Source organism: Phyllobates terribilis, unplaced genomic scaffold, assembly GCF_046119375.1.
Source record: "Phyllobates terribilis strain yellow unplaced genomic scaffold, ASM4611937v1 Scaffold_2__4_contigs__length_985480577, whole genome shotgun sequence".
NCBI lineage: Eukaryota > Metazoa > Chordata > Amphibia > Anura > Dendrobatidae > Phyllobates > Phyllobates terribilis.
In genome coordinates, this window is record NW_027362762.1 from 707,362,139 (window position 1) to 707,382,793 (window position 20,655).

The 20,655-nt window shown below is 41.5% G+C and overlaps 1 protein-coding gene across 3 annotated transcripts in view; it reads left to right on the forward strand.

Annotated features, from left to right (window-relative positions):
- SYT6 (synaptotagmin 6) overlaps positions 1–20,655 on the forward strand; it is a 717,771-nt gene that overhangs the window by 658,687 nt on the left and 38,429 nt on the right. For all 3 annotated transcript variants that reach the window (XM_073667146.1, XM_073667148.1, XM_073667149.1), the window contains exons 5-6: positions 19,780–19,951; positions 20,254–20,404. In XM_073667146.1, coding sequence (XP_073523247.1) covers positions 19,780–19,951; positions 20,254–20,404 — 323 coding nt within the window. The remainder of the gene's footprint in view (positions 1–19,779; positions 19,952–20,253; positions 20,405–20,655) is intronic.

Consider the following 20,655-nt stretch of genomic DNA (forward strand, 5'->3'; position numbering starts at 1 on the left):
TCTGTGTCTCTCACTGCTGAACATACAGCCAAACATGGTCGTGTGTGACAATGTGCGAAACATGGTGACGTAGAAATGACAGCAGGAGTAGATACGGCTTGCCTCTATGTCAGTCCTTTCACTGAGCTAAAGTATATGGCTGTGGTGAAATACAACTCCCACTGAGAAGTTGTTTCAGATTGAAAAACATTGGGTCCACCAGAGGATTTGATTCTGAGGGCTCACCTTTCTCCCCCCGCTCAAGAGCCTCATAGCAGCTGAAAAGTTAGTGCTATCATGAACTCTCTTGATGAAGAAGCCAGGGCACACCAGAGGGATTCTCTGGTGGGACCGTACAACCCTGCCGAGAAGCAGTCCTGGCTAAGAAAAGTGTGTGGGAAGGTTCCCGGATACTCTATGGCTGCTTTTTTACTGAGGTGGAAACCCTCGCAAACACGGGGAGAACATACAAAATCCTTGCAGATGTTGTCCTTGCTGGGATTTGAACCAAGGATCCCAGCGCTGCAAGGGTTCAGTGCTAACCACGGATCCAATGTGCTGCTGTTCACCCTCTGAAATCTAACAGGCTGGAGAAACTTGCACCTACTGCCACTCTATCTTCAGCTCCTTTGTGAGAAACTAATGCATTTGGGCAAACTCAGTCTACCAAATAAAATTCCTGAGAAGGAAGTTGGGAATGGGTTCGCTACTGGTACTGGGGGCAGTGTTAATACCATGGCGTCGTACTATAGTTTACAGGAAATATTCCAGGCTGATAGGAGGCAAGCAGATTCCCACAGAAAAGTACCAGCAGTAATGTTCAGGGACCTGCGCTTGTAGAAGGCGGAGACAATACCGGGAGAAATAGTGAAGGCTGGGGACCGCGTATGGACACCCGGCCACCGCGAGCATGAGCTGAAAAGCTTCCACCTCCAAGAGCCTAAAAGGCCATATTTCAAGTGAAAGCAGCTTTAGAGGACTTCCTGAGAGAAATGACAGCTGGAGTACATAAGGATTCCCAAGTCCTTTCACCAAGCTAAAGAATATGGCTGTGGTGAAATACAACTCTCAGCAAAAATAGCTGTGGACTGGCTCTGTACCATCCCTGTCCACATTCACTTGACCACATGTTGTGAGTAGGCGGTCCTTCCCAGTAAGTTTACTGGGGAGAGCACGGGTAATTTTGTTGACCCGTGCTTGTGGAAGGCGTAGATGACAGCGAGACAAATAGTGGCGGCTGGGGACTGAGTATGGATACCCGGTCGCCACCGCCATAAGGTTGTGGACAGCTTCCACCTCTACGAGCCTAAAAGGCCACATTTCAAGTGCAAGCAGATGTCAAAAAATTGTCAGTATAGTATTGCAGCCTGTGAGTGGGTGGGTGGCTGGCTGCATACTTGCGCTTGCATTCCAAGGAATTCGGTAGGGACAACTGAACGCTGCACTGGGACCAGGATGTGAACGGTGATTGTTGCAAGTCTGCAATGACAGGTGCATGGCGGGAGGCATCTTCGCATGAGCCAAGGATCACTTATGATGGGCACACTTTTAGGCAGTGATCTGGGAGTCAGAGATGCTTCCAGGGGTCTTCCCCATGCTGTTCCCATGTCTTTTCAGCACTGTATGCATGTGTCTGATGATGTGTCACACACTAGATGGCCAGATAAGGTTGTAAAATGTTAAAATGATATTTCCCAGTGAATTCATTTGTATTGGTTGAAAGTAATGCAAAAGTGGAAAAACGCATCAAAAATGCTACGTGTGAACATAGCCCAAGATGTGGAGGAGTATTTTTGGTTTTGCTTATTTATTTTACCTTATATACAAGTCATTACACTGGAAAGGATGTTCCTTAATATATTTCCCAGGAAAATCTATTTTGGTTTCATTTTTGCATGTTTTATTGTGAGTCTGTAAAAGTGGCGTAATACCTCTGACAATGTTGTTGACAGCAGTGACCTGGGAGTCAGAAATGATTCCAGGGGTCTTCCTCATGCTGTACCCATGTCATTTGAGCACTGTTCCCATCGATTTGGCAATTTTTATATCCTCTGGAGACCGCCGGGGGGAGCTGCCTGAAACATGCTCGAGTTTCCCATAGACTTACAGTCATGGCCAAAAGTATTGAGAATGAGACAAATAGTAATTTTTCCAAAGTTTACTGCTTCATTTTTTGTAATGGCAATTTGCATATACTCCTGAATGTCAAAGAGTGATCAGCTTAACAGCAATTACTGTACTTGCAAAGTCAATATTTGCCCAGAAAATGAACTTTAACCCCCAAAACACATTTCAACATCATTGCAGTCCTGCCTTAAAAGGAGCAGCTAACATCGTTTTAGTGATTGATCCATTAACACAGGTGTGGGTGTTGATGAGGACAGGGCTGGCGATCAATCAGTCATGATTAAGTAAGAATGACATCACTGGACACTTTAAAAGGAGGCTGGTTCTTGGTATCATTGTTTCTCTTCAGTTAACCATGGTTATCTCTAAAGAAACAGGTGCAGCCATCATTGCACTGCACAAAAATGGCCTAACATGGAAGAGTATCGCAGCTACAGAGATTGCACCTCAGTCAACAATCTATCGCATCATCAAGAACTTCAAGGAGAGAGCTTCCATTGTTGTCAAAAAGGCTCCAGGGCGCCCAAGAAAGACCAGCAAGCGCCAGGACCGTATCTTAAAACTGTTTCAGCTGCGGGATCGGACTACCAGCAGTGCCGAGCTTGCTCAGGAATGGCAGCAGGCTGGTGTGAGTGCTTCTGCACGCACTGTGAGGCGGAGACTCTTTGAGCAAGGGCTGGTTTCAAGGAGGGCAGCAAAGAAGCCACTTCTCTCCAGAAAAAACATCAGGGACCGACTGATATTCTGCAAAAGGTACAGGGAGTGGACTGCTGAGGACTGGGGCAAAGTCATTTTCTCTGATGAATCCCCTTTTCGATTGTTTGGGACATCTGGAAAACAGCTTATTCGGAGAAGAAGAGGTGAGCGCTACCACCAGTCTTGTCTCATGCCAACTGTAAAGCATCCTGAAACCATTCATGTGTGGGGTTGTTTCTCAGCCAAGGGAATTGGCTCACTCACAGTCTTACCTAAAAACACAGCCATGAATAAAGAATGGTACCAGAATGTCCTCCAAGAGCAACTTCTCCCAACCGTCCAAGAGCAGTTTGGCGCCCAACAATGCCTTTTCCAGCATGATGGAGCACCTTGCCATAAAGCAAAGGTGATAACTAAATGGCTCATGGAACAAAACATAGAGATTTTGGGTCCATGGCCTGGAAACTCCCCAGATCTTTATCCCATTGAGAACTTGTGGTCAATCATCAAGAGACGGGTGGACAAACAAAAACCAACAAATTCTGGCAACATACGAGCATTGATTATACAAGAATAGACTGCTATCAGTCAGGATTTGGTCCAAAAGTTGATTGAGAGCATGCCAGGGAGAATTACAGAGGTCTTGAAGAAGAAGGGGCAACACTGCAAATATTGACTTGCTGCATTAACTCATTGTAACTGTCAATATAACCTATTGGTACTCATAATATGATTGCAATTATATTTCTGTATGTGATATAAACATCAGACAAACACTAATAAAAACCAGAGGCCAGCAGATCATGTGAAAATATAATTTTGGTGTCATTCTCAAAACTTTTGGCCATGACTGTACAAATTGGCTCGTTGCTCCGGTCGAGCACCCGAGTATTCCAATGTGCTCGACTCGAGCATCGAGCACCCGAGCATTTTAGTGCTTGCCCATCACTAGTAATTATCTGTACTTCAACTTGTGCAGAATTATTAGGTAAGTGTATATTTTGACACATATTATAATTTTTCTGCAGATTTTCTCATTCCAAGTTGTACAAACTTGAATGTTTATTGGATGAAGCAGATAAGGTGATGTGTATTTGTTTAATGAGATAGGATACTACACCCTTTATCAAGATGTACAGAATTATTAGGCAGCTAAGAGAATTATCTCTGGGATATCTGCTGTTTAACATAGGACTGAAGGTAATGTCTATTACATTATCTGAGCTAGATGTGTTCACATTATACATTCAGAGGATCAGATACTGGCTCTAAATGAGCAGCTTGCAACACTGAGATCCATGGACAACATGGAAAGGAGTTTGCTGTTTACTAAGCAGGTGCTAGGAGGTGAAAATGTGGGGGGAAGGCGGTAGCATGGAAGACACTGGGGCAGGTACCTGGGTGACAATTAGAAGGTGGGGTAGAGGGAAGAGTGCCAGGGAGGCTAGTCCTGATCTGGCACACCCAATCAAGTTGCTACATTGTCAGATGAGGATGTGTCAGTACAGGAGTAGTACTATGGCAGCAAGACACGTCATCTGAAAGCCGGGGAAGTGTCTGCACCAGGGAGCGGGAAATAGGAGAATAGGATACATCAGCTAGCTGCCGGTAGTGGGGGACAAAATTATTAGGAGAGCAGACAGGGAAATCTGTTACAAAAACCTAGATCGCCAAACGGTGTGCTCTCTTCATGTAGAACAGGTTGAAAAATTACTGTAAGGGGCTGAGAAAGACTCACAGTCATGGTGCATATCGGCGTCAATGACAAAGTTAGAGGTAGGTGGAATTTCCTTAAAAATTACTATAGGGAATTAGGCCAAAAGGTTAAAGAAAGAAGCTCAAATGTAGTATTTTCTGAAATACTGCCTGCATCATGTGCCACGCCAGGGAGGCAATGGGAGAATAGGGAGGTGAATAAATGGCTAAGGAATTGGTGTAGTTAGGAGGGTTTTGGGTTCCTGAACAATAAGGTCACCTTTTTGGTTGGCTACAGGCTCTATGCTAGGGATGTCCTGCACCTCAATGAGGAGGGTGCTGCTGTGTTGGGGGGAAAAACCATTGAGAAGGTTGGAGAAATGTTTAAACTAGGTACTATGGGAAAGGCAATTACTGTGCACAAGGATTAAATAATGTAGATAGTGACCTATACAAAAGAAATGAAAGTGAGGGTGGCATGTGGGAGGCTTAAGAACAGTTAATACACTAAGGAGACATACAGGTATAGAGAAATACATAAAATGTATGTATACTAAAGCCAGAAGTCTCACCAACAAGATTGATTAAGTAAACTTAATATTGTTTGAAGAGTATTATGCTATTGTTGGAATAATAGAGACATGGCTGGGCAAGAGCTGTGACTGGGCTGTTATTTTACAGGGCTATAGTCTATTTAGGAATGACTGTGCAAATAAGTGAAGGGAAGGGGTTTTCCTTTTATGTAAAATCGTCTTTAAAACCCATCCAGCGCTATAATATATATGAGGCTAATGAAAATGTAGAGTCCCTGTGGGTGGGGATAAGGGGGGGAGAAAAAAATAACAAAATACTGATTTGGGTTTGTTATAAGTCTCCAAATATAATGGAGAGATGAGGCAGCGAATCAGGGAGATTTTTTTAGGTACCACATCACATTTGAAGTGACTTTCAGGGCCCTTTATGACAGAAAATACCCAAAAGTGACACCAATCTAAAAACTGCATCCCTTAAGGTGCTTAAAACCACATTCAAGAAGTTTATTAACCCTTCAGATGCTTCACATGAATTTTTGGAATATGGAAGAAAACAATGAACATTTAACTTTTTTTTACAAAAATGTTACTTTAGACCCATTTTTTTTATTTTTGCAAGGGTAATTGGAAAAAATGGACCCAAAAATGTATTGTGCAATTTCTTCTGAGCATGCTGATACCCGATATGTTGGGGAAAAACACTGTTTAGGCGCATGGCTGGACTCAGAAGGGAAGGAATGCCATTTTACTTTTTGAATGAAAAATTAGCTTGAATAATTAGCAGACGCCATGTCGCGTTTGGGGAGCCCCTCATGTGCCTAAACAGAGGAAACTCCCCACAAGTGACTCCATTTTGTAAACAAGATGTGTGATGAGCACTTTGAACCCCCAGGTGCTTCACAGAAGTTTATAACATTGAGCCATAAAAATAACATTTTCACATTTTTCCAACAAAAAATGTTTTTCAGCCGCAAATTTTGCATTTTTATAAGGGTAACAGGAGAAATTGCACCATATCATTTGTTGTGCAATTTCTCCTGAGTAAGACGATACCCCATATGTGAGGAAAAAACACTGTTTGGGCACACGGCAAGGCTCGGAAGGGAAGGAGCGCCATTTTACTTTTTGGATGTAAAATTTGCTTGAATAATTAGCGGATGCCATGTCATGTTTGGGGAGCCCCTGATGTGCCTAAACAGTGGAAACCCCCCACAAGTGACACCATTTTGGAAACTAAACCCATTCTTAAGGAACTTATCTAGATGTGTGGTGAGAACTTTGAACCCCCAAGTGTTTCACAAACATTTATAACGTAGAGCCATGAAAATAATAAATCACTTTTTTTCCACAAAAATGATCTTTCAGTCCTAATTTTTTTATTTTCACAAAGGTTAAGGGAGAAATTGTACCCCAAAGGTTGTTTTGCAATTTCCCCTGAGTTTGATGATACCCCATATGTGGGGGAAAACCATTGTTTGTGTAAACGGCAGGGCTTGGAAGGGAAGGAGCACCGTTTGACTTTTTCAACCCAAAACTCACTGGAATTGAGAGCGGATGCCATGTCATGTTTGGGGTGCCCCTGATGTGCCTAAACAATGGAAACTCCCCACAAGTGACCCCATTTTGGAAACTAGATCCCTTAAGGAACTTATCTAGATGTGTGGAGAGCTCTTTGAATCCCCAAGTGTTTCACAAAAGTTTATAACGTAGAGCCATGAAAATAAAAAATCACTTTTTTCTACAAAAATTATCTTTTAGCTCAATTCTTTCTATTTTCACAAAGGTTACGGGAGAAATTGTACTCTAATAATTGTGGTGCAATGTCTTCCGAGTATTATGATACCCTATATGTGTGAAAAAACATTGTTTGGGCGCACTACTGTGCTCGGAAGGGAAGGAGCACCGCTTGATGTTTTCAACGCAAAACTCGCTGGAATTGAGAGCGGACGCCATGTCACGTTTGGAAAGCCCTTGATGTGACAGCTCACTGTGCCTTCACTAATCTGCCTCCTATTTTACATAATGCATCTCGTAGTGCGGGGCTAGGTAAAATAGGAGGCAGGTGAGTGAAGGCACAGTGAGCTGTCATAAGAGCATACAGGTGAATAAGTAAGCAGAGCACCAGATAGATCCCACCCCACAGGCTGCCCTGAAGCTCGAACATATCATCTCCAAACTGAAAGTAAAGATTACACAAGAACCACAGGATGGATTTCATCAACCTGACAGTGTATGTGGTTTACTGAGCACAATCCTGCTGACAGGTGGCTTTAACAACTGGCTCAGTGATATGAAACAGAGGTATGGGTCACAGGTAGCAGTGGGGTATAACAGCGGTCAGATTTGGGCCTTCTTCTTTTTAGCATACTGTATTTATTAATGACTTTGTAGAGGTCATACAGAGTAGAATTTTAATATTTCCAGATGATACTAAACTCTGCAGGGTAATCAACATAGAGGAGTATCATTTAATATTACAGAAGGATTCATATATACTGGAGGCAATGAGAAATGGCAATTGAAGTTTAATGTAGATAAATGTAAGGTCATGCATTTGGGCAGAGGAAATTAAACATATAATTACCATATTTTTCAGACTATAAGACGCACAGGACTATAAAATGCACCTAGGTTTCAGAGGAGGAAAATAGAGAAAAAAAATTGAAGCATGAGGGGATGATCTGCTGCTGACATTGTTATAGGGGTAATGTCCCCCAATTCTGTATTTAAACCTCCCATCCTGGTATATATATGATCCCCATCCTGGTATAATGCCCCCCCCATCCTGAGATATATGATCCCCATCCAGGTATATGTGATCCCCATCCCGGTATACTTGACCCCCCTTCCTGGTATACATTGCCCCCCTTCCTGGTATACATGGACCCCATCCCAATCCTGGTGTACATGGCCCCCCATCCCTATCCTGATATACATGGTCCCTCATCCTGGTATACATGGCCCCCCATCTCCATCCTGGAATACATGGCCCCCCTTCCTGATATGCATGCCCCCCCTTCCTGGTATACATGGCCCCTCTTCTTTGTATAAATGGCAAATTATCCTAGTATACAAGGCCCACTATCCAGGTATACAAGGACTCGCATCCTGGTATACATGACCCCCTTTCCTTATATATATGCCCCCCTTCCTGGTATTCATGGCACCCCATCCTGGTATACATGGGCCCCCATCCCCATCTTGGTATACATGGTTCCTCATCCCCTTTCTGTTATACATGGGCCCCCATCCCCATCCTATTATACATGGTCCCCCATCCTGGTATACATGCCCCCCCATCTCCATCCTGGTATACATGGTCCCCCCATTCTGGTATACAGTAGTGTGAAAAAGTGTTTGCCCCCTTCCTGATTTCTTATTCTTTTGCATATTTGCCACACTTAAATGTTTCAGATCAAAAAACAAATTGAAATATTAGACAAAGATAACACAAGTTAACAAAAATGCAGCTTTTAAATGAAGGTCTTTATTATTAAGGAAAAAGAAATCCAAACCTACAGGGCCTTGTTTGAAAAAGTGATTTCCCCCTAAACCTAATAACTGGTTGGGCTACCCTTAGCAGCAACAACTGCAATCAAGTGTTTGCGATAACTGACAAAGAATGTTTTACAACTTCAACCTTAAAAATAATGAAACTATGAAACTATCTGTGCTCAAAGACAGATTTCCATTAACATTAAGTAAAGGAATATCAAGATGAAGTATAGACATTTTGCATGATTAGCTTGCAAGTAATGACAATCTGGCTTTGGGCTTTTATTGAGGTACATTTCTAAGTAATTACTGAAAAGTGTAACACAAAACATAATTAGAAAATGTGATTTAAGTATTAAAAGTCATAGTCCACAACTTGACAAGGTGACTATGTACTGTAGACTACTTTTTTATCATTTAATAAGTAAAAAGTTTTCAAGTCATACAGCAAAGAAGCATTGCCTTATTGACCCCATCAAGCGACCATGTTCTATTATCAAGGCAACAGCATGCATATAATTGACACATCACATAGTATTACATAGAAGTACAACTCTTCTCTTGTTGCTGACTATCGAGAAATAAAATGCACGCAGTTAAAAATACAAACATGACCTAATGACTGAAGAGCAGTGGTCTGAATCAATTTAATCTGCAGACAAGGATGAAATACAATCATCTTGACAAGTGCAAGACATGTTATCCCATGGAAAGAGATGCACTATGTAAAAAGCCTTAAAATATACAAAAAAATATTTATTTATTATTTAAAAATAGTTAAGAACTGAAATATGACAAACACAATTGTCAATAGTAAGGCAATTGTCCAACCAAGATTCAGCTTCTGTAAAAAAAAAATCTAAATGAGGTCCTCCACTGGTATGACAGACCATCATCCTGGGACAGGACAGTCCAGCCTGATTTTGAAAGACAGCCTGACTCACTATGGTCAAGGAAAATTCTGTCCAGTTTAGGATTGAGACTAAATCGTGTCTTAGGCCACGGCCCCACTATCAGTATTTGGTCAGTATTCGGTCAGTATTTTTTCTCAGGAGTGGGAGCCAAAACCAGGAGTGGGTGATAAATGCAGAATTGGTGACTTGTTTCTATTATACCTTTTCTCTGATTGTTCCTCACCTGGTTTTGGCTCCCACTCCTGAGAAAAAATACTGAACAAATACTGACCAAATACTGATAGTGGGGCCGTGGCCTTAGCTGTTCCCTTTCATGGATTGTCCTCCCTTGTTTTCTGAACACAATTATATGAGTATTCAATGTTATGGGAAAGTATTTTAGTTAAGAAACGTAAAGGGACGCGTTTACATTTTCTGCATAATTTGCTTCCTAAAAATTAAGAAACTTTCTAGTTTTCAGTAGCAGTTTCCTACCATCTTACTAATGTAAAGTCTAAAGTAGCTCTTCCACATTGCTGTCTGCATTGCTAAATCATAAATGCATAGATCTGATGGCGCATTGCTCCTGACTGACTGACTCTCCTTTCTTCCTCCCCTCTCCTAAGTGTAAGTCTGAGTTCACACCTTGTTTGTTCATTCTAATGTTCTGCTCCAACAGATGATGGAAGCAAAATGTGTTTCACCTTTAAGAAGTGGATTGCCAAAAGTGCAACTCACTTAGTTAAAAAGTGCAATTCAGAGAATCATTGTAAAAAATGTGTTTATTTAAGCATATCTTTTTGTACTTAGCATGTACTTAAAAAAATGTGTTAAAATTGCAAAAATGCAGTAAATGCATCCAGCCTAAAATAAGAGTTAAACATTTGCTGATCAACTACTTCTTTGCTCATTGGTGGTCGTTCAATAGCCTGTTTACACAGACAGACCACACTTCAGATGCCCACTGAAAGATTTGTAATAGATCATGGAGTGCGCATAGGCTGCTATTATTCTCGGCACCACATGGCCTGTTTACACAGACAGACCGTGCTTCAGATGCCCACTGAAAGATTTGTAATAAATCATTGAGTGCGCACAGGCTGTTATTATTCTCGGCACCACTGGGCCTGTTTACACAGACAGACCGCGCTTCAGATGCCCACTGAAAGATTTGTAATAGATCATTCAATGCGCATAGGCTGCTATTATTCTCGGCACCACATGGCCTGTTTACACAGACAGACCACACTTCAGATGCCCACTGAAAGATTTGAAATAGATCATTGAGTGCGCACAAGGTGCTATTATTCTCGGCACCACATGGCCTGTTTACACAGACAGACCGCGCTTCAGATGCCCACTGAAAGATTTGTAATAGATCATTGAGTGCGCACAGGGTGTTATTTTTCTCGGCACCACCTGGCCTGTTTACACAGACAGACCGCGCTTCAGATGCCCACTGAAAGATTTGTAATAGATCATTCAATGCGCATAGGCTGCTATTATTCTGTGCACCACATGGCCTGTTTACACAGACAGACCACACTTCAGATGCCTACTGAAAGATTTGTAATAGATCATTCAATGCGCATAGGCTGCTATTATTCTCTGCACCACATGGCCTGTTTACACAGACAGACCGCGCTTCAGATGCCCATTGAAAGATTTGTAATTGATCATTGAGTGCGCACAAGCTGCTATTATTCTCGGCACCACATGGCCTGTTTACACAGACAGACCACGCTTCAGATGTCCACTGAAAGATTTGTAATAGATCATTGAGTGCGCACAGGCTGCTATTATTCTCGGCACCACATGGCCTGTTTACACAGACAGACCGCGCTTCAGATGCCCACTGAAAGATTTGTAATAGATCATTGAGTGCGCACAGGCTGTTATTATTCTCTGCACCACATGGCCTGTTTACACAGACAGACCGCGCTTCAGATGCCCACTGAAAGATTTGTAATAGATCATTCAATGCGCATAGGCTGCTATTATTCTCTGCACCACATGGCCTGTTTACACAGACAGACCACGCTTCAGATGCCCACTGAAAGATTTGTAATAGATCATTGAGTGCGCACAAGCTGCTATTATTCTCGGCACCACATGGCCTGTTTACACAGACAGACCACGCTTCAGATGCCCACTGAAAGATTTGTAATAGATCATTGAGTGCGCACAGGCTGCTATTATTCTCGGCACCACATGGCCTGTTTACACAGACTGACCGCGCTTCAGATGCCCACTGAAAGATTTGTAATAGATCATTGAGTGCGCACAGGCTGCTATTATTCTCGGCACCACATGGCCTGTTTACACAGACAGACCACACTTCAGATGCCCACTGAACGATTTGTAATAGATCATTCAGTGTGCACAGGCTGCTATTATTCTCGGCACCACATGGCCTGGTTACACAGACAGACCACGCTTCAGAGGCCCACTGAAAGTTTTGTGATAGATCATTGAGTGCGCACAGGATGCTATTATTCTCGGCACCACCTGGTCTGTTTACACAGACAGACCGCGCTTCAGATGCCTACTGAAAGATTTGTAATAGATCATTCAATGCGCATAGGCTGCTATTATTCTCTGCACCACATGGCCTGTTTACACAGACAGACCACGCTTCAGATGCCCATTGAAAGATTTGTAATAGATCATTGAGTGCGCACAAGCTGCTATTATTCTCGTCACCACATGGCCTGTTTACACAGACAGACCACGCTTCAGATGCCCACTGAAAGATTTGTAATAGATCATTGAGTGCGCACAGGCTGTTATTATTCTCGGCACCACATGGCCTGTTTACACAGACAGACCGCGCTTCAGATGCCCACTGAAAGATTTGTAATAGATCATTCAATGCGCATAGGCTGCTATTATTCTCGGCACCACATGGCCTGTTTACACAGACAGACCGCGCTTCAGATGCCCACTGAAAGATTTGTAATAGATCATTGAGTGCGCACAGGCTGTTATTATTCTCGGCACCACCTGGCCTGTTTACACAGACAGACCGCGCTTCAGATGCCCACTGAAACATTTGTAATAGATCATTGAGTGCGCACAGGCTGCTATTATTCTCGGCACCACATGGCCTGGTTACACAGACAGACCACGCTTCAGATGCCCACTGAAAGATTTGTAATAGATCATTGAGTGCGCACAGGCAGCTATTATTCTTGGCACCACCTGGCCTGTTTACACAGACAGACCGTGCTTCAGATGCCCACTGAAAGATTTGTAATATATCATTCAATGCGCTTAGGCTATTGTTCCATTGTTCTCGGAACCACATGGCCTGTTTACACAGGACAACAATCTGTTGTGCAAACCAAAAGATATTTTCACCCAACGAACGAGTGTTTTGCTCATTCATCGGGTGATTGGCAGTCTCTTTAGACTGCACCATTATCCTGAAATGAATGTTCCCAGAAATACACGTCCATGATAAACATGCAGTGTAATTTCACCTTTAGAAATACCTAGTCATCCATCTGCAAGATAAGATTCAAAATAAACTGGGCTATATCTTACATCTAATTTCATAGCTGGAGAAATAAGCGCTAAATTTGATTAAAGGTGATCGACTATGCTTTTCTATGCAGAAGCATCCCACAAAAAAGTATGCTGCACAGAGTAATCGTTTTATACCTCTTTCAGGCAGTCCCAACATGCTTCACGATGACATTTCACTCATAACACTGGGGTGTAATATTAGTGTCCATTCAAAACCAATCATGTTCCTGCCCATAGTGATAAGGCACGAACATTAAAGTCCATTATATCTCTATAAGATAGAGGTTACAATTACCTAAATGAACATATAATCATGCCATATTTCTTTTAGTGCAGGGTCATTGATATATTATACCATCATAATTTAATGGTGTAACTTTTTCGGGCATGATATTTTCTAATGTAATTACATCCCTAATTAAGCATACATGACTCTGGTGGTTAAAGGTGTAAACCAACATGAAAGTGCTATTCAGAAGTATATGTGTTTATTTCTAAGTAGATATGGCTAATAGGATAATGACATGTAATTGAGAGCAAAGTGCACAGTGAATGGCCACCTAATAATTATATATAACAGATGTGATACATTATGAGCCTGGAAAAGGCTTTCTATCTGCATTAGTGTTCTAACCTTCATCGTGACCTTCAATTTTGATATAGTCCTGGTTACTTTTGTAACATTAATCTAGATGTTGTGTGCCATGGACTAAGTATTTAAAGTTATTACAGATTTCATTTGTGAATCTAATCAAACAAGAAAACTGAAAACTGAAAAGCTGGCATTATGATCTATGTACTCCAAAAAAAATTCTAATTGAAACCAAACTTTCCCATTGATCAAAGTTGCATGAATATATGAAAATAAAAATAGCAATTTGTTCCGATAACACTCACAATGACCCTCTGTCAAAACTTACGTCAGAAAAGTTTTCCGTCAGAAAGGGGTTATGTCTCTAGCAGTGACCAGAGATAGATAAAAGTCCTGAATGGGAAAGCAGGGTAATCTAAATTTATAATTTGCTGAAAGTAATCTCAATATAATGGTAGGTAGAGAAATGGAATGACATGACAGTCCTACTGCTCTCTTTAAGGCTTAGATAGATATTGTGAATGAAGGCAGAGAAAGAGCAGGTAGAAAACACAAAGAAGAAGAAATATAGAATCAGCAAATTAAAAGAGTCAGAACAAGACAAGATATGTACTCAGGGTCGGCGTCAGCACCCGGCGCACCCGGGCAAGTGCCGGGTCCTGAGCAGGCAGGGGGGCCCACTGGCGGTCGCGCACCCCGCTGGGCTATGGGCGGAGGAGAGCGGTGTCAGCGCCCGCTCCCTCCAACTTGCTCAGGGCCCGGCAGCCGGATACTTACCTCTCCCCGTGCCTCCGCAGATCCGGTGTCTTACTGCTCTGCGCTCCCTGTGACGTCTCAGGTCAGAGGGCGCGGTGACTTTTTTCCACCGCGCACTCCCCTGAGCCGTCACAGGGAGCGCAGAGCGGGCAGACGCCAACAACACTGGAGTCCGGACCCGAGCAGCGGACAGCAGGTGAGGAGGAGGGAGGTGAGTATTTGATTTTTTTTTTTTATGTATGGAGGCATGGGGCATAATATGGGGGGAGGGTGACATCCTGCATGGGGCATAATATGGGGGGGTGACATCCTGCATGGGGCATTATATGGGGGGTGACATCCTGCATGGGGCATTATAGAGAGAGGGGGTGACAGCCTGCATGGGGCATTATAGAGAGAGGGGGTGACATCCTGCATGGGGCATTATAGAGAGAGGGGGTGACATCCTGCATGGGGCATTATAGAGAGAGGGGGTGACATCCTGCATGGGGCATTATAGAGAGAGGGGGTGACAGCCTGCATGGGGCATTATAAGGGGGGGAACAGCCTGCATGGGGCATTATAAAGGGGGGGAACAGCCTGCATAGTGCATTATGTGGGGGGGGGCAGCCTGCATGGAGCATTATAAGGGGGGAGGACAGCCTGTATGGGGCATTATGTGGGGGGTAACAGCCTGCATGGAGCATTATAAGGGGGAGACAGCCTGTATGGGGCATTATGTGGGTGGTAACAGCCTGCGTGCAGCATTATATGGGGGCCAGTATCCTGTATGGAGCGTTATAAGGGGACCAGTATCCTGTATGGAGCGTTATATGGGGGCCAGTATTCTGTATGGAGCTTTTTAAGGGGACCAGTATCCTGTATGGAGAGTTATATGAGGGCCAGTATCCTGTATGGAGCTTTATAAGGGGACCAGTATCCTGTATGGAGCGTTATATGGGGGCCAGTATTCTGTATGGAGCCTTATATGGGGGCCAGTATTCCGTATGGAGCCTTATATGGAGGCCAGTATTCCGTATGGAGCCTTATATGGGGGCCAGTATTCCGTATGGAGCCTTATATGGGGGCCAGCATTCCGTATGAAGCCTTATATGGGGGCCAGTATTCCGTATGGAGCCTTATATGGGGGCCAGTATTCCGTATGGAGCCTTATATGAGGGCCAGTATTCCATATGGGGCCTTATATGGGGGCCAGTATTCCATATGGAGCCTTATATGGGGGCCAGTATTCCGTATGGAGCCTTATATGGGGGCCAGTATTCCGTATGGGGCCTTATATGGGGGCCAGTATTCTGTATGGGGCCTTATATGGGGGCCATTATTCCATATGGGGCCTTTTATGGGGGCCAGTATTCCATATGGGGCCTTACATGGGGGCCAGTATTTCGTATGGGGCCTTATATTGGGGCCAGTAGTCCGTATGGGGCCTTATATGGGGGCCAGTATTCTGTGTGGAGCGATTCGCCGGTTTCTGAGCTATTGTGGAATTTACAATAGATATCACTCATGTAATGTAAGAAGTGAAGGAGTGCTTAGTTCTGTCTGTTTCTGGGTAGGTTGGGTGGCAACAAATTGATGTACAGTCTTAATGAAGTCAACCCATGGGTTTGTAATACAAAAATAATAGTCAAGTAAATCCAATTTCTCACATCCTACATAAAGAGTAATCATCATTTTAATTTTTATTTCATAAAGCAATAGCACAAATAAAGATAAGTAACTTTGCAATACATCTTATCTGAGAAATTTTCTTTTTTCTCCTCTTAATTATCATTTCATGGGCAAATTCTGCATTCAATGAATATAGACTTTTGACTTTCCGATTACTAAGAAAGAAGATGACAGTTGATGCTCATAACATTCTATGGAGAGGGGAGGATGAGGAAGGTGCTAGAGGCATACACAGATGTTCTATTGAAATGACCGTTACACAATAAACTGTATCTTTCATTTCAGGAGAACTTACAGCATAATGTCTGTATGTGCTTTTAGCTCCTACCTGTAACACACCTTTGCTAGTGTCAACAGCAGTCTCAGAACATAAGAAAGCTCACAGAGCTCCAAAACCAGCTTTCTCATTGTCATCAACAGTCTCAGAATATATGATTACTGCACTACAACCCAGCCTTCCCAGTCTCAACAGTGATTTCGGAATGCACCATGCAGCTCTTGAAACATGTTAATGTTGTACTGTCTGGAATCTGAGTATTTTCTGAAGATGAACCAATTAAAAACAAGTGTTTTTTTCTTAAGAGCTGGATCATTGCTGTTTCATTTGCATTGTCCAACACTAAACCATAGCAAAATCAGTGTGGCAGGAGTACAGCCAACACTGCAATAAGTGAGTCAGCACCTTATTTTTGATATTCTACTAGAACGTAGTTAAACTCAGCTGTAACCAAGCTTTCCCAGTGTCAGCAGCAGTCTCAGGCTATGTGCCCACGTTGCGGAAATGAAGCGGAAAATTTGCGCTTCATTTCCGCATGTCCTTTCCCGGAAAAACGCATGCGGAATTTCGCAAGCGTTTATCGCGCGTTTTTCGCGCGTTTTCAACATGCGGAATTGCCTTGCGTTTTTTAGTGCATTGAAAAGGCAATTCCGCATGCAGAAATGCAAAATTAATTGACATGCTGCAGATTTTTGTGCGCATCAAAAACGCTGCGGAAAAATCCGCAGCATGGGCATAGAACTTGCGGATTCTCTTTGGGGACCATGGGGTGCAGATTAACAATCGTTTTACAAGCATTTCCGCTGCGAAAATTGCGCATTAAATACACTTGTAAAACGCTACGTGGGCACATACCCTCAGAATGTATCCCCACTGGGCTGTAACCAATGTGTTCGAGGTTCAGCAATAGTCGCAGAATTTGTCATCATTGACAGACAACCATGTAACTGCTTGAGACAGAGCAGTGATTGAACAGTGTTAAAGCAGGGTTATAGTTAAGTAGTGTGGTAGGAAATGATGTAATCATTGGGTTCCTAGGCTTTATAATGAGGGATTCTTACATTATACTGATTTAATACACTGCATTCGAAGGGTAATACAGCAGCAGTCTCAGACTGTATTCTCACTGACCTATAACCTAGCATTCCCAGTGTCAAAAGTAGTCTCAGAAAATATCATCACTGAGCTGTTACCTATCTATCCCACTGCTTAAGTCAGTGAGATTAGAGTGCAGTGGTTAAGATGAGTTGTGGTTACAGTGAGTAGTGTGGTGTGTGCTGCTATGGTCATAAGGGTCCTTAGTGTTGTAATAATGACTTTCTACATTATCCTAATATTATGCACTGCACCTCGGAGGGGGTTCTCTTTCAGATATAGATGCAACCTAAAATAAAAAAAAATAGGTTTATAATGAAATAGTCCTTAAGGCCCTACAAGCTGGACAGGTATTTAGGGAGGTATGATGCTTTAAGTGAGCCACCCCTAGCTTGATCTGACTGAGAGCTGTATGGTAACAGAAGTGCACACAAACAGAAAGTTGAAGATCCTAAAGAGAAAGTACTTTATATTGTGAAAATCTATTCTTAAAGAAATACATATGATAGTTAAATATTGTAAGTTAGGTTCAGTGGAACCACAAGAGGTCTGAAAATTGGATCTAGATGCTAAAATGTATAACACCTTTTTAATTTTGATGGACTAAAAGCAGGGAATTACTCAGTTATGACCTATTAAGTAGCCTATACATCTTCAATAACTGTCAGCATCTTTGCAGTTATTCTAATATCCTGCCTATTTTTTGTAATGCGTTGTCCAAAACCTGAAGTACTTATCTATACACCATCATGCAATTCTACTTCCACGGGAGTGAAATTTTGCATGTGTTCAGTGACGATAACCCAGCAAAGAAAATATAAAATTACCTTTTTACATTTTTAATGTATGTAGTATGTTGTATATTAATTTGGGCATTTTAATTATCTTCATATTTTTAAGCAGTGTTTTTAGAGAATAAAATATAACAACATTATAAATAAACCATTTTAAGGACTGACCATGAGGTCCATGACCAGTATCCAAGATCTGCTAACATAGATCAACTGTGGATAAACTCTACATATTATTTCCAACTTTAAATGATACAGTAAACTTAGTTGTTTTGGTTAACTTCTGGAAAAAAAGTATGGGAAATATTGTGCTAAATGATATGATATACATGCACAACAGTATGCCAGTCACAGATGCCCACTCATTTCCTCCTACCAATGCTTCTCTGTCCGGTGCTGGTGTCTCTCCATATGTCTGCCTCAACATTTATTTCACAACAACTGAGCCTCCTTGTGTGTGCTACCATGTTTTGCCATATCTATTTTGTTATAGCCCTTTTAATACTCAGTAGGCAGATATTGTACCTCCACAAGAGAATAAACGTGTGAAGTAATGAATTTACATATGCAACGATTCTGAATGTTTGGCTACTAATACCTATCACTAAAGAAGGAATAGATAGCCAGTCATAGCAATGTACAACGCATTGATTAACAGTTGAATATTATCATGATCTACTATTAGGTCATGCATGGCAAAAACAATGTTTATAGAGTAACACTAAGGGTGAGAAAATTCAGCAAAACTTTTGAACAAGGCTGTGATATGTTATTTCTAATTTAATTGTTTTCTTTTCAAATGAAATGGAAAAATGTCTAGCTTCAATCTTCTGGTCTGATTTCTATGTTCTGTTGTGAATAAAATATGGCTATAAGAAATTTCCAAATTATTGCATACTTGTTTTCTTTGCATTTCACAGTGTTCTAATGTTTTTGGAATTGGGGTTGTACATGGGTGTTATTTTTGCCTTCATCTGCCCCTCTGTATTCTGATCATCATCTTGTGTCCAATCCCAGGTGCGGTCCCTTTCTCTTCAAAGATATCTTTGGTGCCTTGGGTAAATGAGATCTTCAGCGCCTCCAGTACAGTAATATCATGATCTGCATTGCCCGGCAACATTATCAAATCATGGGGCCTAGGAAGTACTAGAGGCACCAAAGATGCTTTTGAAGAGATCAGATTGGTGATGAGGCAGAAGAAGATGACCATGGCAGGTCTGCAGGGTGGGAGAAGTAAAGGCCAGCTGAGTATAATTTTTTTCATCTTTTAAAGCCTTCCTGTGTGTCTATAATCCAGCAAAGCAGCAGCCGTATTGTTGGATTTGCCCAAAGCAAATCACCAAAGAATTTAGATTTGGACAAATATAATTTTTTTTGTAATATTTGAGGTAAAATCAGTTTATCGCAAACCGAATCATTAATCTCTAAATAACTCCACAAAGGGATATATATATGTATCAGCCAAATTATTATATTGTACTGTTAATTCTCTGACGTTTAAAGGAAGATGTAAATAATAATTCCTCTTTTTTTGTTTTAATCCTCGGATTAAGTAGATATTTACATATTATATTGTGTTTGTGATCAGAGTCTTCTTGTGAAAATTGTTTTAAAGAAGCTTAAAAAGTAATATCTTCATGTTTCTCTGCAGATCCTTATGTGAAAGTGTCTCTACTTTGTGATGGGCGTAGACTCAAAAAGAAGAAAACAACTATAAAAAAGAATACCTTAAACCCAACATATAATGAGGCCATTATCTTTGATATTCCACCAGAGAGCATGGACCAAGTTAGCCTGCTTATCTCAGTTATGGATTATGATAGGTAAACAGAGTTAATAATATTACTATAGCTAGACTCCTTAATACTCTTGGATTTAGAATGTGGAGGTGCAATGTGAATGAGTCCAAATACTTTTCTCCATATTGTGTATTTCCTCCAGAAAAAGTTAAAAAGTTGAAAAGTTAGATACAAAATTACAAGTAGTAATATATTTAATTTAAAAAAAATCGCAATGAAATAAACAATGCATATTTTTAACTTTAGCTGTTAATTGTTTCAAATACGATCATATTTCAAATTTCTGACATCCATTTTTCCTTTGCTTATTTTCCACTTTTATGTAGGGTCGGCCATAATGAAATTATTGGAGTGTGTCGAGTTGGTAATAGCACAGAAGGCCTTGGAAGGGATCATTGGAATGAAATGTTAGCATATCCACGAAAGCCTATAACACACTGGCATCCACTTGTAGAAATGAAGAAATCATTTAAAGAGGTTTGTTCCACACTTTAAATTATATATTTAATGTCTCATATAATCTCTGTGACTCATATAATAAAAAACCTTAACTTTTATCCGAAACTTTTGAAAGGTTTTATATTTAAATACACAGTATTCTCATTAGTTTTAAAAAACTTCTAGCAGAATCCATTTTTTAGAATAATTAATAACACTCTCATTTAGTAAAGAAGGATACTTTGTGATACAGTGGAGAAACGTACATCGGTTTAGCAGATTCTCTGTTT